The sequence below is a fragment of the Monodelphis domestica genome, chromosome 1 (assembly GCF_027887165.1).
Source record: "Monodelphis domestica isolate mMonDom1 chromosome 1, mMonDom1.pri, whole genome shotgun sequence".
NCBI lineage: Eukaryota > Metazoa > Chordata > Mammalia > Didelphimorphia > Didelphidae > Monodelphis > Monodelphis domestica.
In genome coordinates, this window is record NC_077227.1 from 512267284 (window position 1) to 512294652 (window position 27369).

Consider the following 27369-nt stretch of genomic DNA (forward strand, 5'->3'; position numbering starts at 1 on the left):
TTGTGAACTGATCCAGCCATTCTGGAGGGCAATTTGGAACTATGCACAAAGGGCGATAAAAGAATGTCTACCCTTTGATCCAGCCATAGCACTGCTGGGTTTGTACCCCAAAGAGATAATGGACAAAAAGACTTGTACAAAAATATTCATAGCTGCGCTCTTTGTGGTGGCCAAAAATTGGAAAATGAGGGGATGCCCATCAATTGGGGAATGGCTGAACAAATTGTGGTATATGTTGGTGATGGAATACTATTGTGCTCAAAGGAATAATAAAGTGGAGGATTTCCATGTGAACTGGAACAACCTCCAGGAAGTGATGCAGAGCGAGAGGAGCAGAACCAGGAGAACATTGTACACAGAGACAAACACACTGTGGTATCATCGAACGTAATGGACTTCTCCATTAGTGGTGGTGTAATGTCCCTGCACAATCTGCAGGGATCAAGGAGAAAAAAACACTATCCAAAAGCAGAGGACAAACTGAGGGAATAGAAACACCAAGGAAAAGCAACTGCCTGACTACAATGGCTGAGGGGACATGACAGAGGAAAGACTCGGAGCGAACACTCTGATGCAAATACTAACAACATGGCAATGGGTTCAAGTCAAGAACACATATGATACCAGTGGAATCACACGTCGGCCACGGGGGGTGGGAGGGAGGAAAAGAAAATGATCTTTGTCTTTAATGAAAAATGCATGGAAATGATCAAATAAAATACTATTTAAAAAAAAAAGACAAAACAAACAAACAAAAAAAAAATAAAACTTATATTACTGCAAAATAAAAACATTAAAGAAAAATCTTTTCACTACTTCAAAAACAAAAAGGAGAGAAAAAACTCAGATACTAGATTGCATATGCAAGGGGAAAAAAATCAAAGTTTTTTTAAAAAAAGTTTTAAAAATCAAAAATACATAGCTTAAAATAAGTGACACACTGTGTCAGCTATGTGTGAGTACAAATGATTTTCAGAATAAAACAGTAACACAATAGATAATGCACATTCAAAGAAGTACCAAAGTCCCCAAAATTCCCAATAGCCCAGTTAATTACAATAGTAAACAAACCCACTATCATATTTCACATAAGTTACTGTATGACAAAAAAACCTATGAACTGATGGATATTTGTCACAATTTTTTGCAGATGTAGCAAATTTTTCAACCTTGGCAAACATATTTTTAACAAAGTAAAACTTTTTTGGGTCTAGAACATCATCAAGAAATCTAGATTGTTCTGGTGGAAGTAAATTAAAATGAAAGAGTTTTGCAGGAGCTCTTTTATCAGCTTCCTGATTCATAGAAACACCTTGGTAGGTACATTTCTTTGTTTCTCTACCTTTAATATAACATTCTTTATAATATATATTAATTTTAAAAATCATCCATTTAGAAACTACTAGTTACTAAAATTATTTCTTAAGACCCCTTAAAATTACAACTAAATTCTTAGTTTATTAAATTCTCTAAAGATTGTATATAGCTTTTGATGAAGTTCATCCATCATCATCTATGTGACAATACACAAAGGCAACATGTCATCTTCAATGGATCTAGTGAAAATGGTTTGGGCAAGATGTTCATGGGCTTACACAATGATATTTTTGTTTTTCAGCAAAGGTATCATGGGCTTACACAATGATATTTTTGTTTTTCAGTAAAGGTATCAATTAAAGATCAATATAGGTAAAACATAGCTTTAAATGATTCAGTATAACAGAAAGATATTGATTAAATTAAAACAGATAAATTTAAAAAATTTTAAACCTTAAAGCAATCAGGAAATAGTAGTAGTGGTAGTCTCTCAGTGATCGAGAATGACTATTGTCTTTGTGCAGTTTCATCTACTGTGTACCCTCATGTGGCTTTGGAGTCCAAAGGCTGAGGCTCAAATTTTGTGGCACATGGGGCATGGGACTCCAGTTGTTACAGGAGGTGCGGTTGTGGCCTGGTGTCAGCATTCACGCGCAGCGGCAAGACGTCGACGTCGCTCATCTTTAAAGGTGGTGGCGGCGTGGTGAATGTGGGTTCGCCAGCTGCTTCTGTCAGAGGCAGCAAGTTCTAGTTGCTTTGGTGTAATGCCAGCCCACTTCAAGTTTGACTTTAGCTGATCCTTGAATCTTTTCTTCGGCCGGCCTTGTTTCCTGAGTCCAGCTGACAGTTCACCATAGAATACCTGTCTTGGTATTCGCTGTGGGTCCATGCGGATGACGTGTCCAGACCATCGTAGCTGGGTTTTGAGGACCAGGACTTCGATGCTGGTGGAGTTGGCTCTGTCGAGGACTTCCTGATTGGTGATTCGGTCCTGCCACCGGATCCTCATGATTGACCAGAGGGAGCGTTGGTGGAATTGCTCCAGCTGTTTCATGTGCTTCCGGTACAGTGTCCATGTTTCACAACCATACAGGAGCGAGCTGAGGACCACTGCGTTGTACACTTTGAGCTTCATTGCAGTGCTTACACTGCTGTGTTAGAGGACTTTGCAGCGCAGCCGCCCAAGTGCCTGGCTGGCCTTTTGGATCCTGGCATTAATCTTGTGGTCTAGGGACCTGTTGTTGGCGATGGTGCTGCCCAGGTACTTGAAAGTGTTGACATTAGAAAGTTGTGTGCTGTCGATTGTAATGCACGGCTGGTTCGTTGTCCTCCCTGGTGCAGGTTGGAACAGCACCTCTGTTTTGCTGAGGCTGATAGGCCAAACAGTTTTGTTGCGGTGGAGAACCTGTTCACAATGGTTTGGAGATGATTTTCTTGGTGGGCCATGAGAGCACAGTCATCTGCAAAGAGAGCTTCCAGGATGAGTCTCTCTATTGTCTTTGTTTTTGCAGTCAGGTGGCGAAGGTCGAATAGTGAGCCATCCAGTCGGTATTTGATGTAGACGCCCAGGTCTAGATCCATCACAGCATGTCGTAATACTTGGGTGAAAAATAGGTTGAATAGTACTGGAGCGAGGACACAGCCTTGTTTCACGCCATTGGAGATGTTGAAGCAATCGGAAGTCTCTCCACCAGATAGGACTTCCCCTGTCATGTTGATATGAAAGAGCTGGATCAGTTTGACGAATTTTGCTGGGCAACCGAGCAATCAGGAAATACAATAATATAAACCAATGAGAAGGTGCAGACAGGCAGTGCAGTCAAAATCCTTTTCACCAATCCCAGTAGACTTGTTCACTATTATAGGAGGAGAATATACTCAGAATAGTTAGCAAGAAACTTCCAGATCTCTTTTAAAGTTTCCTTCCCCTCCCCTCCTATTTATTATCCATTCAGATTTCCTTTCTCAGAAGTCTTCTGAATTTCCTCATAGAATCACAGGGCAGAATCTTCACTCTGCATGTTGAGAGCATTTAAGACTTTTAGAACTTTGTCAAAATATATCCGGTTGGTTTGTAGCATAAGCAGCCTAACTTGTGGCATATTCTTGAGGAGGAGGAAATAATGTGGGAAATCTCCAATGAAAATAAAAAGTCCCAGGAAAAGAATTAAGCAGATCCAAACTGCATTTTTTTGCTCTACCAACTCAAACTGTTGTTTCAGAGTTTCAAGCAAGCTTTGCAATAGCATTTTTCCTGAAAGAGGCTGAATGGGATTTGTTTAAAGAGTAAATAGAAAGCAAAACTTCAAGGGAAAGCAATTCCATATTTGCATATGAGAAAAAATATTTCTCCTTGGTGTTTTGGGTCAAGAGAAAGAAGGAAAAAAAAATCAGGCGTATTCCCCAAAACTGACTTTAAACCTACTGATTTGGAACTAACTGCCCTCCCTGTGAAAAACCTTTAGTAACAGCCTTCTAAACTAGGAGTCAGCTTTAAAAACAATCTGCTTGAAAATTAGAAGGTGTGGGGTTCTTTTTTCCATGCTAAAAAATGGCTATGGTAGGCCAGAAACACACACATGGAGAGTGGAAAAGGATTGGGGTGGAAAGATTTTTATACGTCACCCTCTGTGGAAAAAAATGCCTGGGATTGGCAGGCTCTTGTGGTGGGTCTGGTCTTGGCAAGAGGAGGCTCCAAACTGGGTGGAGAGTGGTGAGGAATGCTGGCCTAGTAGATAGACAAGAGAAACAGCAGGCAGGGTGGGGCAGAAGCATAGGCACACCCCACCACGGACTCTTGTGGTGGGCAGAGACTGAGCAAACTTACTAACTTTACTGTAAGGCTATCTGCTCAAAAGTTTTTGAGAATTTGTAATCTCTTCATGGTAAGACAAAACGTGAATTTTAAAATTAATAATTAATAACTATTATATTTTATAAAGTTTTATTAATAATAACTAAAACAAAAGAACTGCCTGACTTCATCCTGGTCGCAGGTCCAAGAGAGGAAGAGGGAAGAGTTACAGTCACAAGTACAATCATGCAAAATGTGGGGACACAGGAAAATGGAATTTTAGGAAATACTAAGAGACTTCTGGGGGATGAAATCCAAAGGCTCAAAATCTCCATTTATATAGCTTGAAGTTAGGAAGACTCATATACCTGGGTTCAAATCTGGCTTTAGATACTTACTAGCTGTGTGACCCTAAGCAAGTCACTTAACTCTATTTGCCTCAGTTTCTTCCTCTATAAAATGACCTGGATAAGGAAATGACAAATTGCTCCAGTATCTTTGCTAAGAAAACCACAAATGGGGTCATGAAAACAGACATGACTGAAACAACTGAATAACATGTCAGACTTTGCGTTAAGCATTGGTAAAAGAAATCCATAATTGAGACTATCCCTCCCCTGAAGGAGCCTACCTTTAAATAGGAAATAACACCAATTGGGAAATAATGACAAGTAAAGGAGATTTAAGCAGGATGTCACAGAAATGGGGAGTTGGGCAGCTAGGTTGCTGAAGAGAGCCAGGGCCTGAGATAGGAGGAGCTGGGTTCAAATTTGACCTCATATACTTCCTAACTGTGTGATCCTGGGCAAGTCACTTAACCCTGATTGCCTACCCTTTACTGCTCTTCTGTCTTAGAACCATTACACAGTATTGATTCTAAGACAGAGGATAAGGATTAAAAAAAAAAAGAAATTGGGAATTGATTTGAAGGGAAGTCAAAAATCATCTTGTTCAAAATTGTTGATTTGATTACTCTGCAGAGAAAAAGAGGTGGAAAGTAAGGTTTAGAACATATGGGAAGTGAGTAGACAATAACAAGATGACCAAGGTGCGCAGTTGAATGGGATGCAAAGCATCAACTAGTCTGGTCTGGGACTGACTAGATTGGGATAGGCAAGTTTAGGCTCACTCCAGATGGCTCAGCCCTATGGTGTTTTGATAAACCAAATACAGATGAGGAGTACGTGAGGCCTGGTGCTAGGCATCCAAGGTGATCTCCATTCATTTCCTCCCCCTCACTCCATTGAACTTGGCATATATATGTACGACAATTATATCAGTGAAAAAGTGGAATCTTGAGTAATGGAAAAGCCTGCAAATGCTTTGGAGAACAGACAATGAAACGTGTGTCTTCTCACTTAGCAAAAAGTTGTGGGTCTAGCAGGACAGTATTCTATGCCTTGCCAAACATAGTTTCTGTATTCAATGTTTTTGCTTAATTGTTTTTCTTTGATACAAGGAAGGGTTCAATCTGAAGGGATGTGGTATGGCAAAGAATGACATAGAGTCAAAAAAAGACATCAGTAAAGCATTTTATTAAGAGATAGCAACAAATAATAACTTTAATGGAGGAGGATGAGCTGATGAGTATATGCCTGAAGAAAAGTGTGTAAGGTTAAATAAGCATATGAGTGGAGGTAGATGATGCTTATAATATTGAATGAAGTCCTTATTTGTTCATTTCTTAAATAGTCCTTTATAAAGTGTCAGGCACTGTGCTAGAAGAGGAAAAAAAGAGAAAAGAAAAAAGAGGAGGAGGAGAAAGAGGAGGAGGAGAAAGAACAAAGGAAGAGTTCCTTTCAGTTTCTTGAAGAATTTTCACTCTTGTGGGGGAAGAAATTCATCTGAAATAGATGATTTATGCCATCGATAATAAAAAAGAAGAGAGGTCACTCTTGGTAACATTATCTGATATTGTGGTCATTCTGGTCTAGCTAGTACAGAAATACCCAGAGTGCATGCACAGGAGGGAAACCCACATTGGCTGTAAGTTGTCTCTTGATTTTTAGACACATTAAGAATTGTCAGAGCAGTTTCAGGTGTCATTGCTACTAAGTCATCATCTTCTTTTTAGAGGTATTAAAAGCAAGATAACTAGAGGCTTATGGTAGGTTCAAGGGTACCATATTTTAGAAAAGACATTGACAAATCGGAGGGCAACCTGCTTGATGAAGGAACTGGAGTTCATGACATAGACAGTCAATCTGAAGAAGCTGAGGATGGGAGGCAGCCTGTTGCTCTGTTCCCACTGTGTTGCAGTGGGAAAAACACTGGATTTAGAAAAAGAAACCCATGTTCCAATTCTGATTTTACAACTTACTCCCTTTGTGATCTTGAGCAAGTCACTTTAAACTCCTTGTAACCTCCTTGGGCTTCAGTTTCCTCATCTGTAAAATGATGTATGGAGTCAGACCTCATGGCCTCTAAAATCCCTTCCAACTGTAAATCTCTGATCTTATGGTTAGGTCAAAGGAGAAGAGAAGACTTAGGATTTAGGAGGCAGAATGGACATAAGAACTGTCTTCAAGTATTTGAAGGACTCTCAGGTGGAAAATGGAAAACCTTTTGTGCTTAAAGGCAGAACTATGAACAATGGGTAGAAGGCAGAAAAGAGGATTTTCATTCAATAGGAGGGGAAACTTCCTGACAATTAGAATTGTCCAAAAATAGAATGGGTGGTCTCTGAGCCCAAGTCTGAGGGTTGTCATGTAGAAGATGGATGGAGTAACCAGTTCCGGGAGATGCTATGGGAAAGAAGTGATCATATCTGAAGTTGTGTGAATTTGAGATTTGGTCTAGTCCTGTGCTATATCAGGGAGAGTAGGAGGTGGTGGAAGTGGAAAGTTTGCCTCTTCTTAGAGAAAGAAGCCACCCTTATTTTACATTTCCCCCTTTTTCTTAGTAAAACACTTTCTCCAAGCATGCATTGAGAAACATTCCAGTGGGGTCTAATTTTTCCCTGATAGCACAGAATTTCTGAAAGCCTGGGTACATCTTCTCAAAGTCTTTCCGGGTACAGGTGTGTGCCTAGAGAGGAGAGGGAAACCAAAAAGACAATCACCAGGAGATAGATTTGTAGCAGTCATTCATACATACACACATACATATATATATGCTTACTATTTCATCCAGAGAATATACTATCTCACAAAATAATATCTGATTCGAATATTATGTAAATCTATACAGTAGCTTGCAACACACTTCATTTATCTTGTCTTATTTGAGAATCACAGTAACCTCAGTAGTATGAAGGGCAAAGTAGGAACTAATCATTATGAGACATTTCAGACTAATAATCTATAAACCTAACCACCTGATGCCTTAATATGAAAAAAGTCCTCAACCCATACTGAAAGAGAAATAAAATTTTGCAAACTCTGAAAAGACCTGCAAAGTGTTTGCCCATTGTTATATCAACTATTTATTGTCTCTCAATAAAAGACTGCAGTTTTGTGTAAAAGGATTTCCTTCACAATTGTAAAAGTATTGGGTCTTTTCTCCTTGTCTCCTGCCCTCGAATAGGGAATGCTTTTCTTAAAATAAATCTTTCCAATTGCATTCTAAATTCTCCCTTCTTTCTCCCTTGGCTGATCCCTCTCTTTTTCTATCCTCCTTTTCTCATGAAATGCTTTCTTTTTCTATCCTAAATTGCCACACAATGCAACTGATTGCCTATGAACCCTAAAGCGAGCCTGAAAATTTATAAAAACCAAATTCATACCCTAGGAAGCAGATGTTGTATCATCAAGCTCTCAGTCTTCCTTAGCATGCTAAGCAATGTCTTTCTGAAAAGTTTGGCCTCCTATCTTTGAATCCCGCCCCACCCCACCCCCCACTTGTTCCTCCTGATTGAGAGAAGTTCCCGGGAGGCAAGAGCAAGAAAATGGAGAAGGGATTAAGAGGAGATTCAGATTCTGTGATTTCACCAGTGTGGGAGAATTCCCACTTTGGAAACTCTTTACACTGACAAAATAGTAATCTAAATAGTTTTGGAGAATTGCTTGGGGCCACTGAAAGCGCAAGTGATCACAGAACTTGAACCCAGATCCCAGTGGTTCCAGGACATGCCTTTATATGCTAAGTGGCGTTGCCTCTTCTTAACTGACATTTACATAATAATTTAATGTTTAGAAAACAGACTGACAAATGATTTCATTCAAGCCTCACAATAATCCTATCTAGGTAGGTACCAGTAGGTGCTATCATCTCCATTTTCCAGAAAAGTCAGAGACGAGGAGACATTAAGTAACCTGTCCATATCACAGAAATAGTATGTATCTGAGGCAATATTTGAAGTCAAGTCTCCCTGACTCCATTTTCAGTACTCTACCTACCATATACGTCCAAAGAAGAGGATTTCCTAGGACATAAAAATTTAAATCATGCATTAAATATTTCCTATCTTTCCTGTCATTGTGGTGCTTATATATAGACCACATAGATAAGGGAAACTGGGCCCTAGAAGTGAATGAATTCTCTCTCTTTTTGTCATGTTCTGCTATTCTATGAGCATTATTTTGGGTTTTGTTTCTGTTTGAGTAGAAGTCAAAGGGATATCTGCTCTTCTTAAATTCAATTAATATTTTTTCAGTTGTTTTTCATTTAAGAAAAACCCTGGGATCAGAAAGCTTCCTAAGAAGTGCTTGAGTTCCAAGAAGTCCCTGAGCTGTTGATTCAACACTGTGTCCATACCTTGGCCCAGTGGGGTCTCCCTCCAACCTTCTTCATGATGCGCTCGTAGCCCAGCCAGTAGTCCAGGCGGGGAACTTCCTTTCCATAGGGCCTACAAAATACATTGAGATCAGTGAGCACATTTCCCAGCTCTTACTCTTGTTGGCATTCAACATGACCAGGAGAATGAACAGTCTTTGGAAAGCCTCATTCTACACCAAGAGGAACTACTTAGGACTTGGTTATAGAACAGTGCTTTCCAAATCATGGACCATTAGCAACTGGGTTAAAAAATTAAAAAAAGATCTGAAGATCTTCTCATATTGGTGTACTGTGAACTTCAGTTTCCTGGAGTTATAATCTATATCCTGTAAAGTATCCATTCTCAAGATTTTAAGGGATTAGGGCATTACTAATTTGTGAAGGCCTGCTTTTGTACGCTTGAATAAGTGGCTCTCCGTAGCTTAAAATTGTTGACGCAATGTTCGCTCTGAGGTAGAATTTGTGGGCTGAGCTGATAAATATCCAGGGCCTAGCACATTATTATTGTGCTGACCATTCTATCCTTTTAGCTACCCCTAACTCTCTGATGCAAGCATCTTTGTCTTATCCAGACCTATCCTTCAATTTCATAGCATTTTCTTCACCTTCTCTTCTGACTTATTATTGTTCAATCTGATTCTCTGTGACCCCATCTGGGTTTTCTTGACAAAGATACTGGAGTTGTTTCCCATTTCTTTCTCCAGCTCATTTTACAGATGTGGAAACTGAGGCAAACAAGATCAAGTCATTCGCCCAGGATCACTCAGTCAGAAAGTGTCTAAGTCTGGATCTAAACTCATATCTTCCTGACTCCAGACCCAGGGACTTATTCATTGAACCACCCACTTGCCCTCTTTGGATAGTATCAGTATTCTTATAGTTATCTAGCTGACATTATGTTAAATGGTTGTGAATCAAAAAACCAAACCACAATTTATTAAGTTAATTTTTTGTGTGAGCTCTAGGGAAAATTACAGTCTCTGAGCTAAAGCAGCTTAAATTCCAATTAGAGAGAAAACATGACTATGTGAGGTGGTGACCTTTAAGAGTTCACTTTAAGAGAAAAAAATAGTCAATTAGTTAGTTGTCCACTTTGACAGTTCATTTGTTTAGAGGCATAAATCTGACTCAAAGTTCTAAATCATCCATCTTTAAAAGTAGACTATGGGAATGGAGAAAAAAATGGAGTTGGCTTCAGTGACTTTGCATACAAAGAATTGAAGACCTGGAGAACTAATGATTGTAACTAGGAAAAAAAGATTGAAATGCTTATGACTGGAGAAATATGGACCCCGGGACTATTCTGTATGTTGGGACAAGCATATGTTATGTGATTATAGACAGAGGAAAAGAATTTGGTTACTAGCTATAAACTAAAGCATGGCTTTTTTTTTTTTTGGTAGAAAGAACACTGCTTTTGAACCAAGAAAGCTAATGCAAAAGGGAGAGATAAAAGGATGGATTTCAGAATTATCTTAAAATATAGACCACAACACCCTCTCTACTGTCACTTGTTGCCAGTAAAGGGTCAGTTATAATGAATCATGAAGATAAAAATGTATTCAAAAGCTGACTCTAATGAGCAAAGTGTTCATAGGCCAGACTTATGGATAGATTTCTTAAATTTTTATTTAATTAATTAATTTAGAATATTTTTCTATGGTTACAAGATTTATGTTCTTTTCCTCTCCCCCACCCCCATCCATTTTAATTGTATCATTGATCAAGACCTATTTATGGATATATTTCTAATATTTCACATGATTGATTTCTGAATCCTTAAATTGGATGGGATTTAAATTTTGTGGAACTTAGCATTAAGCCTCTATTATTATCTGCAGTCTGGAAGCTAGCTAACTATTTGTAAAGGTCCTTCGACCATCAAAGACATACTTTTAACATCTGAATAAGCTTGGGTCACTGTTCCAGCCAGGAAGGACTGCCAAATGAGCTTCTTTCCTACTATTATGTTGCTATTGGATTCCTTTATCTTGTAATTGGTTGTCTATATGATGTTAATACTTCTGTTGTTTCATAGTTTGATGGATCCTTGAAGCATATAATAATAATAAAGAGTGCAGCTTGCTCAGCCCACTCTCTTGGACTCTCTGACTTCTGAGCGCTGACCTGCTGACTCCATGCTAAAGTTTTGTTCCTGTGTTCCTTGTCTCTCTGCCCCCTCTATAGCTCCCTCTCTATAGTTCTGAATTTTCACCCGTTACTTCCCAGCTTTCAGCTTCCCTCTTCAGGTGATTAATCCTACAGGAGAATTGTACATCAGGGTTGGTCTACTACAGCCAGGTGAAAAGCTGGCCATTAAGAGGACAGAGAGACTTCCGGTCAAGATGGCAGCTTAGCAAAAGCTAAAGTTCAGAGCTCCAGAAACCCTTCTTTACCGATCTCAAACTGAATGCTCCTAGGGCACCAAAATTCAAAACAAACAACAGAATAGACCCCGGGAACACTCCTCCTAGACCTGGATCAAAAGGTACGGCCCCCCAAAAGTCAGAATCCGAGATCACTCGGATCTAAGGGGTAGGCAAAAGGAAGGTCCCAGGACCCATCCCCCCCCAACCCAGAGCGCTGAATCCAAGGCAGCAGCAGGAACCTCAGGGCAGACAAAAGGGCCTCAGGAGCCGGCTATTCTGAAGGCCATATCCTGAAAACAACCTGAGCCAGTCCCGGGGGCACCCACACAGCACAGAAACAGAGAGAGACAGGGGGAGCCTGTAGCCCCCTGACCAGATCCTTCCATTTGAGTCTCACCAAAGGTCCCTGCCTCAGGGCATACTCAGTCTGAGGTTAATCCTATCACCAGCCCTTGGAGCTCCTGGAAGCCACGGCCCCTCCCCCTCAGAGTGCAGGCTCCTCTGGCCAGCAAAGGCATTGAAATACATCTGAGAGTGTCAAGCCAGGCACAGAGCATAGAAGTAAGGCAACAGAGAAGCATTGGGAAGGAACTGAGGAGGGTAGTAACCCTGAAACACCGAAACACCAACAATTCCGGGCTTCCTGGGGAAGACAGACAATTTGCCTGGGGCTAAAGCCACTGAACACCAGACAGATAACAGAAGAGCCAGCCCCCCTCACTCAGATAGAGATGGCAAACAGCACAGAAGCAAAAAAGCCTCAAAACAACAAGAAAAACAAGAAGGGGGAAACTTTGGACACATTTTATGGAGCAAAAATACAAAATACAGAGGAGATAGAAGAGGAAACACAAGCAAATGTGCTGAAACCTTCCAAAGGAAATGGAAACTCTCCACAAACTTTTGAAGAATTTGAATCGAAAATGATCAAAAAGATGGAAGCCTTCTGGCAGGAAAAGTGGGAATTAATGCAAAAGAATTTCACGCAACTACAAAACAGGTTTGACCAAACTGAAAAGGAAAACCAGGCTTTAAAGGTCAGAATTAGGCAACTGGAAGACAATGAGCAGGTAAAAGAGCAAGAATCAATAAAGCAAAGCCAAAAGATCAATAAATTAGAAGAGAACATAAAATATCTCACTGACAAGGTGACAGACTTGGAAAATAGAGGAAGAAGAGATAATTTAAGAATAATTGGACTACCAGAAAATCCAGAAATAAACAGCAAACTTGACATCGTAATACAAGATATAATCAAAGAAAATTTCCCAGAGATTCTAGAACAAGGGGGCAATACAGCCTCTGAAAGAGCTCACAGAATACCCTCTACACTAAATCCCCAAAAGACAACTCTCAGGAATGTAATTGCCAAATTCCAAAGCTCTCAAACAAAAGAAAAAATCCTACAAGAAGCCAGAAAAAGACAATTTAGATATAAAGGAATGCCAATCAGGGTCACACAAGACCTTGCAAGTTCCACTCTGAATGATCGTAAGGCATGGAACATGATTTTCAGAAAGGCAAGAGAGCTGGGTCTTCAACCAAGAATCAGATATCCAGCAAAACTGACTATATACTTCCAAGGGAAAGTATGGGCATTCAACAAAATAGATTTCCAACTTTTTGCAAAGAAAAGACCAGAGCTCTGTGGAAAGTTCAATATCGAAAAACAAAGAGCATGGAATACCTGAAAAGGTAAATATGATGGAAAGGGAAAAGGAAAAAATTGTTATCTTTTCATTTATTCAAACTCTCTTCTATAAGGACTACATTTATATCAACCTATATATATTAATATATGGAAAATGTAATGTGTAAATAGGGGGAAAAGAAAAATCAAATAGAATAATCTTTCTCACATAAAGATTCACAGGGGAAGGGGAGGGGAAGAAAACTCCTATAAGAAGGAGAGGAAGAGAGTTTTTACTTAAACCTTACTCTCAGGGAAATCAACTCTGAGAGGGAAAAACATCCAGATCCATTGGGATCTTGAATTCTATCTTACCCAACAAGGGAAGGGAGAAGGGAAAACCAAGGGGGGAGGAGGGGGAAGGGAAAACAAAAGGGGAGGGAAGGAGAGGGGGGAGGGGGAGGGAACAAAAAGGGAGGGGCTAGAAAGGGAAACATATCAAGGGAGGGGACAAGGGGGACTGATTTAAAGTAAATCACTGGATTAAAAGGTTAGAGCTAAAGAAGAAAGGTTAGAATAAGGGAAGGATATCAAAATGCCAGAGAATTCACAAGTCACAATCATAACTTTGAACGTGAATGGGATGAACTCACCCATAAAACGTAGACGAATAGCAGAATGGGTTAGAATCTAAAACCCTACCATATGTTGTCTTCAAGAAACACACATGAGGCGCGTAGACACCCACAAGGTCAGAATTAAAGGATGGAGTAAGACTTTCTGGGCCTTAACTGATAGAAAGAAGGGAGGAGTTGCAATCATGATATCTGATAAAGCCAAAGCAAAAATAGACCTGATCAAAAGGGATAGGGAAGGTAATTATATTTTGTTAAAAGGGACTTTAGATAATGAGGAAATATCACTAATCAACATGTATGCACCAAATAATATAGCACCCAAATTTCTAATGGAGAAACTAGGAGAATTGAAGGAAGAAATAGACAGTAAAACCATATTAGGGGGAGATTTTAACCAACCACTATCAAATTTAGATAAATCAAATAAAAAAATAAATAAGAAAGAGGTAAAAGAAGTGAATGAAATCTTAGAAAAATTAAAGTTAATAGACATATGGAGAAAAATAAATAGGGACAAAAAGGAATACACCTTCTTCTCAGCACCACATGGCACATTCACAAAGATTGACCATACACTAGGACACAGAAACATGGCATACAAATGCAGAAAAGCAGAAATAATAAATGCAGCCTTTTCAGACCACAAGGCAATAAAAATAATGATCAGTAATGGTACGTGGAAAACCAAATCAAAAATTAATTGGAAATTAAACAATATGATACTCCAAAATCATTTAGTTAGAGAAGAAATCACAGAAACAATTAATAATTTCATCAAGGAAAATGACAACGGAGAGACATCCTTTCAAACCTTTTGGGATGCAGCCAAAGCAATAATCAGAGGTAAATTCATATCCCTGAGTGCATATATTAATAAACTAGGGAGAGCAGAAATCAATCAATTGGAAATGCAAATAAAAAAACTCGAAAGCGATCAAATTAAAAACCCCCAGCAGAAAACCAAACTAGAAATCCTAAAAATTAAGGGAGAAATTAATAAAATTGAAAGTGATAGAACTATTGATTTAATAAATAAGACAAGAAGCTGGTACTTTGAAAAAACAAACAAAATAGACAAAGTACTGGTCAATCTAATTAAAAAAAGGGAAAGAAGAAAAGCAAATTAACAGCATCAAAGATGAAAAGGGGGACAGCACCTCCAATGAAGAGGAAATCAAGGCAATCATTAAAAATTACTTTGCCCAATTATATGGCAATAAATACAGCAATCTAGGCGATATGGATGAATATATACAAAAATACAAACTGCCTAGACTAACAGAAGAAGAAATAGAATTCTTAAATAATCCCATATCAGAAAATGAAATCCAACAGGCCATCAAAGAATTCCCTAAGAAAAAACCCCCAGGGCCCGACGGATTCACAAGTGAATTCTATCAAACATTCAGAGAACAGTTAATCCCAATACTATACAAACTATTTGACATAATAGGCAAAGAGGGAATTCTACCAAACTCCTTTTATGACACAAACATGGTACTGATTCCAAAACCAGGCAGATCAAAAACAGAGAAAGAAAATTATAGACCAATCTCCCTAATGAATATAGATGCAAAAATCTTAAATAGGATAATACCAAAAAGACTCCAGCAAGTGATCAGAAGGGTCATCCACCGTGATCAAGTAGGATTTATACCAGGGATGCAGGGCTGGTTCAATATTAGGAAAACCATCCACTTAATCGACCATATCAACAAGCAAACCAACAAAAATCACATGATTATTTCAATAGACGCAGAAAAAGCCTTTGATAAAATACAACATCCATTCCTATTGAAAACACCAGAAAGCATAGGAATAGGAGGGTCGTTCCTAAAAATAATAAACAGTATATATCTAAAACCATCAGCCAATATCATCTGCAATGGGGATAAACTAAATGCATTCCCAATAAGATCAGGAGTGAAACAAGGGTGCCCATTATCACCTCTACAATTTGACATTGTACTAGAAACACTAGCAGTAGCAATTAGAGAAGAAAAAGAAATTGAAGGCATCAAAATAGGCAAGGAGGAGACTAAGCTATTGCTCTTTGCAGATGACATGATGGTCTACTTAAAGAATCCCAGAGATTCAACCAAAAAGCTAATTGAAATAATCAACAACTTTAGCAAAGTTGCAGGATACAAAATAAACCCGCATAAGTCATCAGCATTTCTATACATCTCCAACATAGTTCATCAGCAAAAACTAGAAAGAGAAATCCCATTCAAAATCACCTTAGACAAAATAAAATACCTAGGAATCTATCTCCTGAGACAAACACAGGAACTATATAAACACAACTACAAAACACTCTCACACAACTAAAACTAGACTTGAGCAATTGGAAAAACATTAACTGCCCATGGGTAGGACGAGCCAATATAGTAAAAATGACCATCCTACCCAAACTTATCTATCTATTTAGTGCCATACCTATAGAACTTCCAAAAAATTTCTTTATTCATTTAGAAAAAACCATAACAAAGTTCATTTGGAATAACAAAGGATCAAAGATATCCAGGGAAATAATGAAAAAAAAAATACAAAGGAAGGGGGCCTTGCAGTCCCAGATCTCAAACTATATTACAAAGGAGCAGTCATCAAAACAATTTGGTACTGGCTAAGAGACAGAAAGGAGGATCAGTGGAATAAACTTGGGGCAAGTGACCTCAGCAAGACAATATATGATAAACCCAAAGATCCCAGCTTTTTGTGTCAAAAATCTACTATTCGATAAAAACTGCTCGGAAAACTGGAAGACAGTGTGGGAGAGATTAGGATTAGATCAACACCTCACACCCTACACCAAAATAAATTCAAAATGGGTGACTGACATGAACATAAAGAAGGAAACTATAAGTAAATTAGGTAAACACAGAATAGCATACATGTCAGACCTTTGGGAAGGGAAAGACTTTAAAACCAAGCAAGATATAGAGTCACAAAATGTAAAATAAATAATTTTGACTACATCAAATTAAAAAGCTTTTGTACAAACAAAACCAATATAACTAAAATCAGAAGGAAAGCAACAAATTGGGAAGCAATCTTCATAAAAACCTCTGACAAAGGTTTAATTACTCAAATTTACAAAGAGCTAAATCAATTGTACAAAAAAATCAAGCCATTCTCCAATTGATAAATGGGCAAGGGACATGAACAGGCAGTTCTCAGCCAAAGAAATCAAAACTATTAATAAGCACATGAAAAAGTGCTCTACATCTTTTATAATCAGAGAGATGCAAATCAAAACAACTCTGAGGTATCACCTCACACCTAGCAGATTGGCTAACATGACAGCTATGGAAAGTAACGAATGCTGGAGGGGATGCGGCAAAGTAGGGACATTAATTCATTGCTGGTGGAGTTGTGAACTGATCCAACCATTCTGGAGGGCAATTTGGAACTATGCCCAAAGGGCGATAAAAGACTGTCTGCCCTTTGATCCAGCCATAGCACTGCTGCGTTTATACCCCAAAGAGATAATAAGGAAAAAGACTTGTACAAGAATATTCATAGCTGCGCTCTTTGTGGTGGCCAAAAATTGGGAAATGAGGGGATGCCCATCAATTGGGGAATGGCTGAACAAATTGTGGTATATGTTGGTGATGGAATACTATTGTGCTAAAAGGAATAATAAAGTGGAGGAATTCCATGGAGACTGGAACAACCTCCAGGAAGTGATGCAGAGTGAGAGGAGCAGAACCAGGAAAACATCGTGCACAGAGACTGATACACTGTGGTACAATTGAAGGTAATGGACTCCTCCACTAGGGACAATGCAATGTCTCTGAACAATCTGCAGGGATCTAAAAAATACTATCCACAAGCAGAGGATAAACTGTGGGAGTAAAAACACTGATGAAAAGCAACTGCTTGACTACAGGGGTGGAGGGGATATGACTGAGGAGAGACTCTAAAGGAACACTCTAGTGCAAATACCAACAACATGGAAATGGGTTCAAACCAAGAACACATGTGAAACCCAGTGGAATTGTGCGCCGGCTATGGGAGAAGTGGTGGGGGCGGGGGGAAGGAAAAGATAATGATCATTGTTTCCAATGAATAATGTTTGTAAATAACCAAATAAAATAATGTTTAAAAAGTAAAAAAAAAAAAGGGGGACAGAGTATTCTCTACTATCATCTACTGCTTGGGAGAAATGGAGAGAGTATACTCTATTCTCTATTTTGACTTACTGCTGAGAATAAGGAGTAGAGAAAAATATATTCTGCCCTTTGTTATGATTTGCTGTTGCAAAAGAGAAGTTATATCCCAACACTGTTATATGTTGTTGCTGAGAGGTAGAAGAGAATAGAGAAGGAAGAAGATACTTCTTTATGTTGCTTCCTGTTGTGGAGAAGGATCCTGCAAAGGAGTCATCTTTTTTTTTAAACTCTTACCTTCTGTCTTAGAGCCAATACTGTGTATTGGCTCCAAGGCAGAAGAGTGGTAAGGACTAGGCAATGGGGGTCAAGTGACTTGCCCAGAGTCACACAGCTGGGAAGTGTCTGAGGCCACATTTGAACCAGGACCTCCTGTCTCTAGGTTTGACTCTCAATCCACTAAGCTACCCAGCTGCCTCAAAGGGGTAGTCTTGGAGAAACTTTTGCTCACATTAGGATAAAAGTTATGACTTTTTTCTAAAAAAGAATTATGCTTCCTCAGAGAAAGGCATCAGCTAAGCTTAAAGTTTTAAGAGATAGATACTACAGCTGCTGTTGAGAACTGAGCAGAGTAACATCATGGAAAGAGAACATTAAAGAAGCCGTCCATTGGATCAACTAGTCTGACTGAGATACTGGGATCCTCATCCAGTGAAGGGTTTAAGTACAATGTGTATCATCTCAGTTTAGCGATGGAACAAAGAAGCTTTACTCATCAGGGATCTTTTATGAATACTTTCTGAAATAGAAAGAAGACCCCAAAATTTGTAGTTTCTGAGCTGTGAATTGTTCGTGTCATATGTAGTTCCTACATATGTTTTACTATCCAGAGACTTTGAATGTGTATTCACTCTTCTCTGACACTGTGTACAATGGTATAAGAAAGTAATTGAGAAGTCTGGCTGAATGTAATGTAACTATTAGATATTTGCTTTGCATTCAGTGAATATTTTGGTTATAACTAATTGAGGGTTTAATGACTGACTTGGTAATGGGGGATTTAACAGTAGAGATTCATGGTGGGAACGATCATTGATAAGGGTTACCCTGGGACCTGAACACTTAGAGTAGCAGCCCCTGTGGGGAACCACGTCAGCCTCTGGAAATGGGTACAAGGGGGTGAGTGAGACAGTCTCTGCCCAAGTAGAGAGAGTCTGGGGAGATTTGTAAGTCAGTGAGTGGCACCCACAGCAAGCATGCATATGGATACATGCAGGCTATACACAAAATGAATGCAAAGGTAGGATATGGACTAATGGGTCTGGAAAAGTTTTTTGGAGCAGGTGGCATTGAGAAGAATCTCAAAGGGATTTTAAGAGGCAGAAGTGAGGGGAGCTAACATTTCAGGAAAGAGAGAGGGCAGGAGCATAAAGCAAGCACAATGGGCACAGAATAGCGAGTGAGCCAGTAAAGTTGGAATAAAGATTTTTTTTAAACCCTTACCTTCCATTTTAGAATCAATACTGTGTGGCTCTCAATCCACTGAGCTACCCAGCTGCCCCCCAGGAATAAAGATTTTGAGGAAAGGAGTAAAGTAACTCTTTGGCGCCATAGGCAGCAAGTCAGTCTCACAAGCTGAAGGTCCCGAGTTTGATCTTCAGAGGGAGGGTGTGATATACTGGGAGAGGCTTCTGGAGACTAGAGAGAGTCACCTGCTTCAGTTTGGCCTTAGCCCCCATCTGAAGTGGATTGTGGATTCTCACAGAACAGGCTCAAACCTGAGGCTTTCACCTCCGAGCTCAATAAAACTGGGGAATCACTAATTCTTTCTAGGCTACAAGTTTGGGGGTTTCTAGATTCCACGTTGACACTTTCTTCTCTAGTTCATTTCACAGAGCTAAGTGACTTGCCCAGAGTCATAGAGCTGGGAAATGTCTGAAGCCAGATTTGAACTCAAGAAGATGAGTTCAAATCTGACTCCATGCCCAGCACTGCACCACCTAGTTGCATATGAGAGAGAGCAAACCATGCCCAGAAGCAAGTAGAAACTCTATTTACCTTTATATCACTTTTTATTTTTTTATTTGCTAAAGGGGAGCTCACTACATCCTGGAGTGTGACTGGAAAAGAAAGTCATACTATTTTAACTGTCTTCTTACTGAGTGCCAAGCTCTGTTTTCTATAAGCTTCTATCAAACGAGATAAGATCTTCAAAGCCTTTCAAAACTAATGTGCTATTTAAATGCTAGCTGTTGAGAGGCAGCTAGGTGGTGCAGTGTATAGAGGGCTGGGACTGGGCCCAGGAAGACCTGAGTTCAAATCTGTTCTTAGATAGTCCCCAGCTCTGTTTCCCCTGGGCAAGTCACTTAACTGTTGTCTGCTTGTTTCCACGTCTGTAAAATGGGGATCACAACAGCCTCTCCTTCTCAGGGTTATTGTGATAAACAGGAGAGAATATTTGTAAAGTGCTTGGCACAAGGTAGGCACTGAAGCAGGCATCTTCTCTTTCCCCTTCAATTATTTTCAGCATCTTCTACATTAAGCAGCTTAAGGAAAAGCCCCACTTAAGGTTCTATGGACATGTGCATGTTTATGGGCACAGCTGGAAGTATTTAAGCACTTGGACCCTTCTTGAGTCGAAGTTGTCTGTCTGAAGGATATCTCCATTGCTCCCATGTGAATAATAAACACTCCAAAGTCCATTTGCTCTGTACTATGGACAAAAGTGACAGATGGCCAATCTTGCCTTACACTGCCTCTAGAGGGGTGAGTCTCTCATTTACAGAGAGCAGATGTCAGAAGAAGCAGAAGAGAGGGATGCTGCCTGTACTTGGCACTATTTCTGTTTTTATTTCCTCTCTTCTTTCCTTTGACCTTGCCATTTGGACTTCTGGGAGATAAGAGTGACTCCGGAGATTGGGGTGAGCAGAAACAACATGGAAAGGGGCATCTTTCTGGACTGCTGCCCAGGGAGAAGCAACCATGACTTCCATATTACTGCTGAGCCATGAAGAATGAGGCAACCAGAGGGGAAATCAGAACTGCAAGGAGAACTTCAGATTCTGAAGCAGAAATGGCAACTAGAGGCCCCAATGAGGAAAGAAATCCAGAGGGGCTAAGAATGACAGATATTCCAAACTTTCATTTGTCAAAATGCTTTCCCTTTTTAATTGGGATCCTGAGATGGGAAGTGGAAACTTTTCACTGTTGTCCTACTTTAAAAATTAAAAAAAAAATTAAGGCCCTTATCTTCTGCCTTAGAATGAATACTAACCATTGGTTCCAAGGCAGAAAAGTGGTAATGACTAGGCAGTTGAGATTATGTGACTTGCCCAGGGCCACATAGCTTGGAAGTGTCTGAGGCCAGATTTGAACCCAGGACCTCCTATCTTTAGGTCTAGAACTCTATCCACTGAGCTACCTAGCTGATCCTGTCCCACTTTTTTTGATCTATTGTCATAAGATGGGGAACAAATGCTCTTCCACTGTTTATTATAAACTTTAAGGGTATAAAGTCCACATCAAAAGACTGGGAAGGCAATAGGAGGAGTGGACAAAGGAGATGGTTGGAGATGACTGTCTCCATATGGGAGTTTTTCCATTTCTGAGTATTTTTATGTATAAGAGCACAATATGCCAAGTCTCTGAATTTAGAAATGCATTGAGAAGTCAATGGAGAGAGTGGAAAGCACAGAGGAATGGCACCTCAGCTAGTTATAGACACCAGGCTTCATGTTTTTATGCTTTGAGCAATAGTCTATTTCATCTTCTAAATTAAATTGGAACTTGACCAGCAAAGCTGCTTCTGCAATGCAAGGTCAATGGGAGGGAGAAGCCCAGGCCTTTTCAGACCTGGTGCCCCCCTGTGGCTGGCTGCTATATTGCACCCTCTCAGGATAGGGCCAGGGTCACTGACACAGGTTGGTGATTCACGTAGAATCTGGCGAGCAATGCAGACATTGCACTCAGCTAACTAAAGGCCCTTGTGGGATCATTTTTAAATGACATTTTTCTCTCCCAGTGGATTATGGCCACACAACCAAAAGGGCCCCATATTGGGGCTTGTGCCCTATTACTATTCAATGTTCATCTTCTTGCACATTTGATGCTTCTGACAGCTGTCTCCTACAAGATATTTTCTTTTGCCTTGGCTTTAAAGACATCATATTCTCCTGGTTCTCCTACCTTTTTATAATTAAAAAATTTTAATTAAAAAATGTATTTTAACTTAAAATAAAACATTTTCACTTAAAAAGATTTAAAAATTTTAATTTTAATTTAAAAATTTACTGCCTTCCATTTTAGAATCAATACTATATATTGGTTCTAAGGCAGGAGAACAGTAAGGGCCAGGCAATGGAGGTTAAGTGACTTGCCCAGGGTCACATAGCTAGGATGTATCCATCTAGCTGCACCCTGTTTCTCCTACCTTTTTAACAATTTCTTTTCCATCTCCTCATTAAAAAAAGTCCTCGAAGCTCCTTAATGTGTAGGCTCTCCAAGAGTCTGTTCTTTTCCTGCCTTCCCTCCCTTGGCAATAACATTCACCTTCATGGTTTCAACTACTATCTCTAGGCCTAGACTCTAAACCTATTGCCCACAATTCTGACCACTCTCCAGCGGTCTAGACTTGCATCTCCTATGTCCTACATGACCTTTATTCCTGGTTGTCCCACTGACACCTCAAGCTTAGGATGTCCTCAGTGGGATGGGGGATCTTCCATTTTAAACCTTCTATTTTGACTTCAAACTATCTGTGCATGGTACCACCCATCTTCTTGTTATCTCTTTTTTGGTATGTCAAATACTAGAAATTTTATCTCCATACTATCTCTTAAAACTAGGTCTTAAAAAAAAGACCCTTACCTTCTGTCTTAGAATCAACACTGTGTATTAGTTCCAAGGGAGAAAAGCAGCAAGGGTTTGGCAATGGGGCTTAAGGGACTTGTCCAGGGTCATACCTCTAGGAAGTGTCTGATGTCAGATTTGAATCCAGATCTTCCCATCTCTAGATTTGGCTCTCAATTCACTGAGCCATCTAGCTGTTCCCCAAACTAGTAGTTTTTTTTTTTAATTTCTACTCTTACCATCTTACTATAGATGGTCTCTCATTACCTTCTTCTTGGATTTCTGTTGGTCTTCTCCCCTCTGCTCTCTCTGGCTTCTAATTCGTCCCTCACAAATATGCCAGAATAATGTAGTCCTAGACAATTTTCATTCCTATACTTCAGTGGTCTCCTATTTCCCACTAAACAAAATTTACCTCTCTTCCTGACATTCAAGGCCCTGCACAATTTGGCAATATCCCATCTATTTCTCCACTATGGGTCCAAAGAGAAAAGTTGAATCTACTATGCAACATCCCTTCAAACATTTGAAAGTATCTATGATGTCTTCTTTATATGCTTTAAGTGAGAAAGAATGGGAAGGAAAGGAAATGCCAAGAGGAGGTATTTGGGAAGGAAAAGAAGCCCTTGTGGTCAAAGCAGCTGGATGATCTTTCATATGTAAGGAATGTATGAATTTGACTATAAATAAGTCAAGAACTGTCAGTTCCTTTATATAGGGACCCTGGGAATTGGCTTTGTACTGAAAGTTCCTTCATCCCGAAAATACCAAAGAGAAATGAAGAAAAGGACACAATAGAAATCTACAATAATGCTCAAGAAGGAAATTTATTTTAATGATACATTTACTTTAAATCTGGCATGGAGGTCATAAGGAAAGGTTTGACTAGGGAGAGAGTACATGGAGACCCAAATTCTTAGCCTTCCAGGTAGAAGGAGAAAGAGACCCCCTGCAATATTCTCTTCAAGACTGAAATAATGGGGGGAGGATGTAGGAGTTTAGAGTAATAACAAGAAATGAGAAGATGTGTTTTTTCCTCCCTTAGCATTCCTAGCTCGCTTCAAAGGTTAGCTCAAGCTATTCTTGTGTGAGGCCCTGAAGCGGTCTTATATTTACTTCATTTTTTATTTATATCACTCACATATATATACAGTAGATATCTCCTTGATAGAATGTAATCTTCCTTAGGGCAGGGACTGTTTCATTTTTGTCCTTGTACACCCAGACTCTGCTCAAAGTTAATGCTTAATAAATTCTTGTTGATATACATGAATGCATTTCTGACAGCTACGAATTGGTCTAGCCATTGTGAAAGTCAGTTGCCATTAGGTCCCAATTATGTGAATAGTTTGACCCAGTGATGCTTCCAATAGGCCTATACCCCAAAGGGTTCAAGAAAGAGGAAGATGATTCATAGGTACAAAAATACTTAGAGTAACTCTTTATGGTGAAGAACTGGAAACTTCAGAGGTGCTTCATTGTCTCTACAGTTTGGAGGATGAGACCCAGTCCTGCCCAGTGATTTTAGAGCAGACAAACATGCCAAGTTAGGAAGACCCAGATTCCTTCAATGCCACAATGTCAGGGCTCAATTTAAGGTTTGCAGGAAATGTAGATGGCCTGGCAGCAACCTCCCTCCTCAGTTTCCTCATTCATTCCTTTCAGAAGAGTGGGGACCCAAATCTGGCCCATCACTCTCATCATCCTGAATTTGGGGGAGATATGCAAACAGATCTCTTTTTACCTGTATATAATGATGTTCACATAGCAGCTATCCCTCTGGAAACATGGACTAAGCAGGATGTTGTCTCCCTTCACAAATCGGATCTCCACAGGGAAATGGGCCACCACATGGGGATTATTCTCCAGCAATGTCTTTAGCTCCGTCAAGGCCTCCACTGTCTTTTCACTATACCCAGACCCCAGGGGAACAAATAGAACGAGATAACAGTATTAGTTTGACCAAAGGGTCTAGTGCTTCTGTTGCTAGACCCTGAAGCCTGACAACCATCTTTTTTACATTATTACAAAGGTAACACTTTGGTGCCTGTACCATCCTCAGGTAGTGGATGTGTCTGAACCTAAAGTGAAGAAATGGAAGGGAAGGATTTAGAGAAAGGCAAGGTGAGATGAGGTCTATGGAGCTGGTTTTGATATCAATCAAACAATACCCATTTATTAAGGACTAATTAGCTGTGTGACCCTGGACACGTCATTTAACCCCATTTGCCTCAGTTTCCTCATCTACAAAATGAGCTGGAAAAGGAAATGGCAAACCACTCCAGTATCTTTGCCAAGAAAATGAACCAAGAAGGTTCAGACATGGCTGAAATGACCGAACAACATATTTGTCAGGCAATCTCAGGACTCCTGAATTCTCTTCTTAACACTCATGAAGTAGGCACTCGATGTTTGTTAAGTGATGGAGGCATCTATGGCCTTGAATGCAAATGTTTACAGCCTTTAAAGATTTTCATAGTGGTTTTCTCATAACCCCTGTAAGACAGGCAAATCAGATACTTAATCAGTTTGCCATCCTCCCAGGGACGGGGAAAGAGACTAATCAAGAAAGCTGCTCTAGCCTTTGCTGCCTGAATCTTTATGCACTGGCTGCTATAATTTCCCAGGACCTAAATCAGTCTGCCTTTTGAGTGACTCCCTTTCTGCCATTGTTTCCTGTCCTTTTCCTGCTTCTATTATTCCTAATGTGAGTATAAAAAGTGAATGACAATGCTTGTTAATAAGATGTCAGTTATATAGTGGAGAAACAGAGAAATCTGGATAAAATCAGAAGACAGTTGGAAAGAGCCTTAGAGGAGGAGAATGCAGTGTGGCATAGTGGATAAAACAATGGCTCTGGGGTGAGGGGACCAGAGTTCAGATCCTGTCTCTGAAGTTCTCTTTAGTTAGCCCGGGGCACAGTGTTCTCTTTTGTCAAATGATGAAATCATAGGATTAGGTAATCATTGAGGACCCTTCCAGAACTAAGATCCCAAGGGAAATCTGCTAGCTGGGTGACACATACTCAGAACCATGACTAAGGCACAGAATGTAAAAATGGCAAAATAATGATTTCAACTATGAGAGATCACAAGGTTTTTTAGTTCTTCTGCTATTATAGCCAGCTCAGAGTGATAAGGAGGAAATATAATAATAAATTAGAAGAGATTAGGAACCAAGTAAGATCAAAGAAATAATATAAAGATATCTTTGCAAGCCATAATCTGAAACTAAGGGGAAGGGAAGGAGAGAACATTCTGTGGGCATCACATTATTATTAGTTTTTAACATTGTGTACCTGGGACTTTCCCTATTTCTCCTTCCAGTAGTTTATCAGTGTGTGGGAATATTTGTTGGGGTGAGGGAGTATTCTCACCCACTAATATCCCCCCCACTGGTGCCAGCACCTCACTCCTGGGCAGCAAGCCTTCTGGTTTCTAAGTTATATATAATAATTAGCCTTGTTACTTATAGATAACATGGAATTATACTGATTGTAATCATAATGAAGAATCACCGTACATGGGAATGGCCCAGTCTTGGACATACTGCTTGAAGCGACACTCAAAGTTGAAAATCTTATAGCTGAGGTCTCTGTTCTCCACCTTACTGGTGAATAGAAGCCAGAAGAAAAAACGATTGATCCAATGCACGAGGCGGGGCAGGAAGGTGCTGGAAAAAAAATAAGGCATTACAGTCAGGATGCATCATCATGAGACTCAACCACTGAACTGATGCAAAGTGAAGGGAGCAGAACCAGGAGAATCATGTATATAGTAACAGAATATTATACAATGATCAACTCTTAAGGACAAAACCATTAAAAAATAAGTAAAGTAAAGCAAGTCTCTAAAATAACCACAAGAGACTCATGCTGAAAGTGCTATCCACTGTCAGAGAAGGAACTGGTTGGAGTCTGAGTGCAGATCAAAGCATGCCATTTTCCTCCATAGTTCCTTCATGAGATTTTTATTGTATGTGTGATGTTTGTCTTATTCACCTTTAGGCTAGTAAAGTAGAGATAGGGGATGGATGAAACAGAGAGAATCAATAGGACTTCCTAACTCAAAATGAACCAGCCTTTTACCATTTATAGCTTGCATTTTTTTTTTCTGTGAAGTGTTGTTTTTCAGGTAGAGATAATTATTGGAGCCTTTGTGGGCCTCAGTTTCTTCACCTATAAAACTAGGGGTCTTTCCAGTTCTCAATCTATGATCTTATGATTCCCTCCATCCCAAGACAAACAGGTTAAGTGACTTGCCCACAATTAGTTAAAAACATTAAATTAGTTAACACAATTAGTTAAATGTCTGAGGTTAAGTTTAAACGTAGGTCTTCCTGACTCCAGTCCTGGCACGTCTATATGATCTATTTTGTACTTAGACTTTAATAAAGGAACTTGGACCCTTTTTTTTTTTGAGTGGTAAAAAGAACAGGAAGAAAACTTAAGTGCCCATCAGTTAGGAAATCTGTAAATAAGTTGGTATATGAATGTGATGGAATATCACTATGTGGTTAAAAGGGACCAATGTGAAGAAATCAGAGAAGTAATCAATGAACATTTATTAAGCATCTACTTTGTGTCAGGTGCTATATAATAACTCTTGCAAGACTTAGATGAACTGATAGAGTGAAATAATGGTTAAAAATACACAGTGATTGCAATTGTGTAAATGGAAAGAAATGACTCCCAAACTGAATACTTTGTAGTTATTAAGACCAAGCACGGTCCTAGAGAAGATACAAAAGAATGTCCCTTTCTCTTTTTCTTTGAAGAAGTTGGGAACCATGAGTGTGGAATATTGCATATACTCGCAGTTATAATTGATTGTTAGGTTGGTTTTAAAAATAATTACAAAGGATATTTTTCTTGTTGTGGAGGAAGAGACATACTTAGAAATGAAGGTGATTTAAAAATTCAAAAATATAAATAAAATTGAGATGA

The 27369-nt window shown here is 39.4% G+C and overlaps 1 protein-coding gene across 1 annotated transcript in view; it reads right to left on the minus strand.

Annotated features, from left to right (window-relative positions):
* Window positions 1-5627: 5627 nt before the first annotated feature.
* LOC100030569 (L-gulonolactone oxidase-like) overlaps window positions 5628-27369 on the minus strand; it is a 56033-nt gene continuing 34291 nt past the window's right edge. The window contains exons 9-12 of the mRNA XM_007475915.2: window positions 25947-26096; window positions 24169-24333; window positions 8807-8897; window positions 5628-7138 (exon numbers count right to left, since the gene is read on the minus strand). Of these exons, the coding sequence (XP_007475977.1) occupies window positions 7010-7138; window positions 8807-8897; window positions 24169-24333; window positions 25947-26096 (535 nt within the window). The 3' untranslated portion in view covers window positions 5628-7009. The remainder of the gene's footprint in view (window positions 7139-8806; window positions 8898-24168; window positions 24334-25946; window positions 26097-27369) is intronic.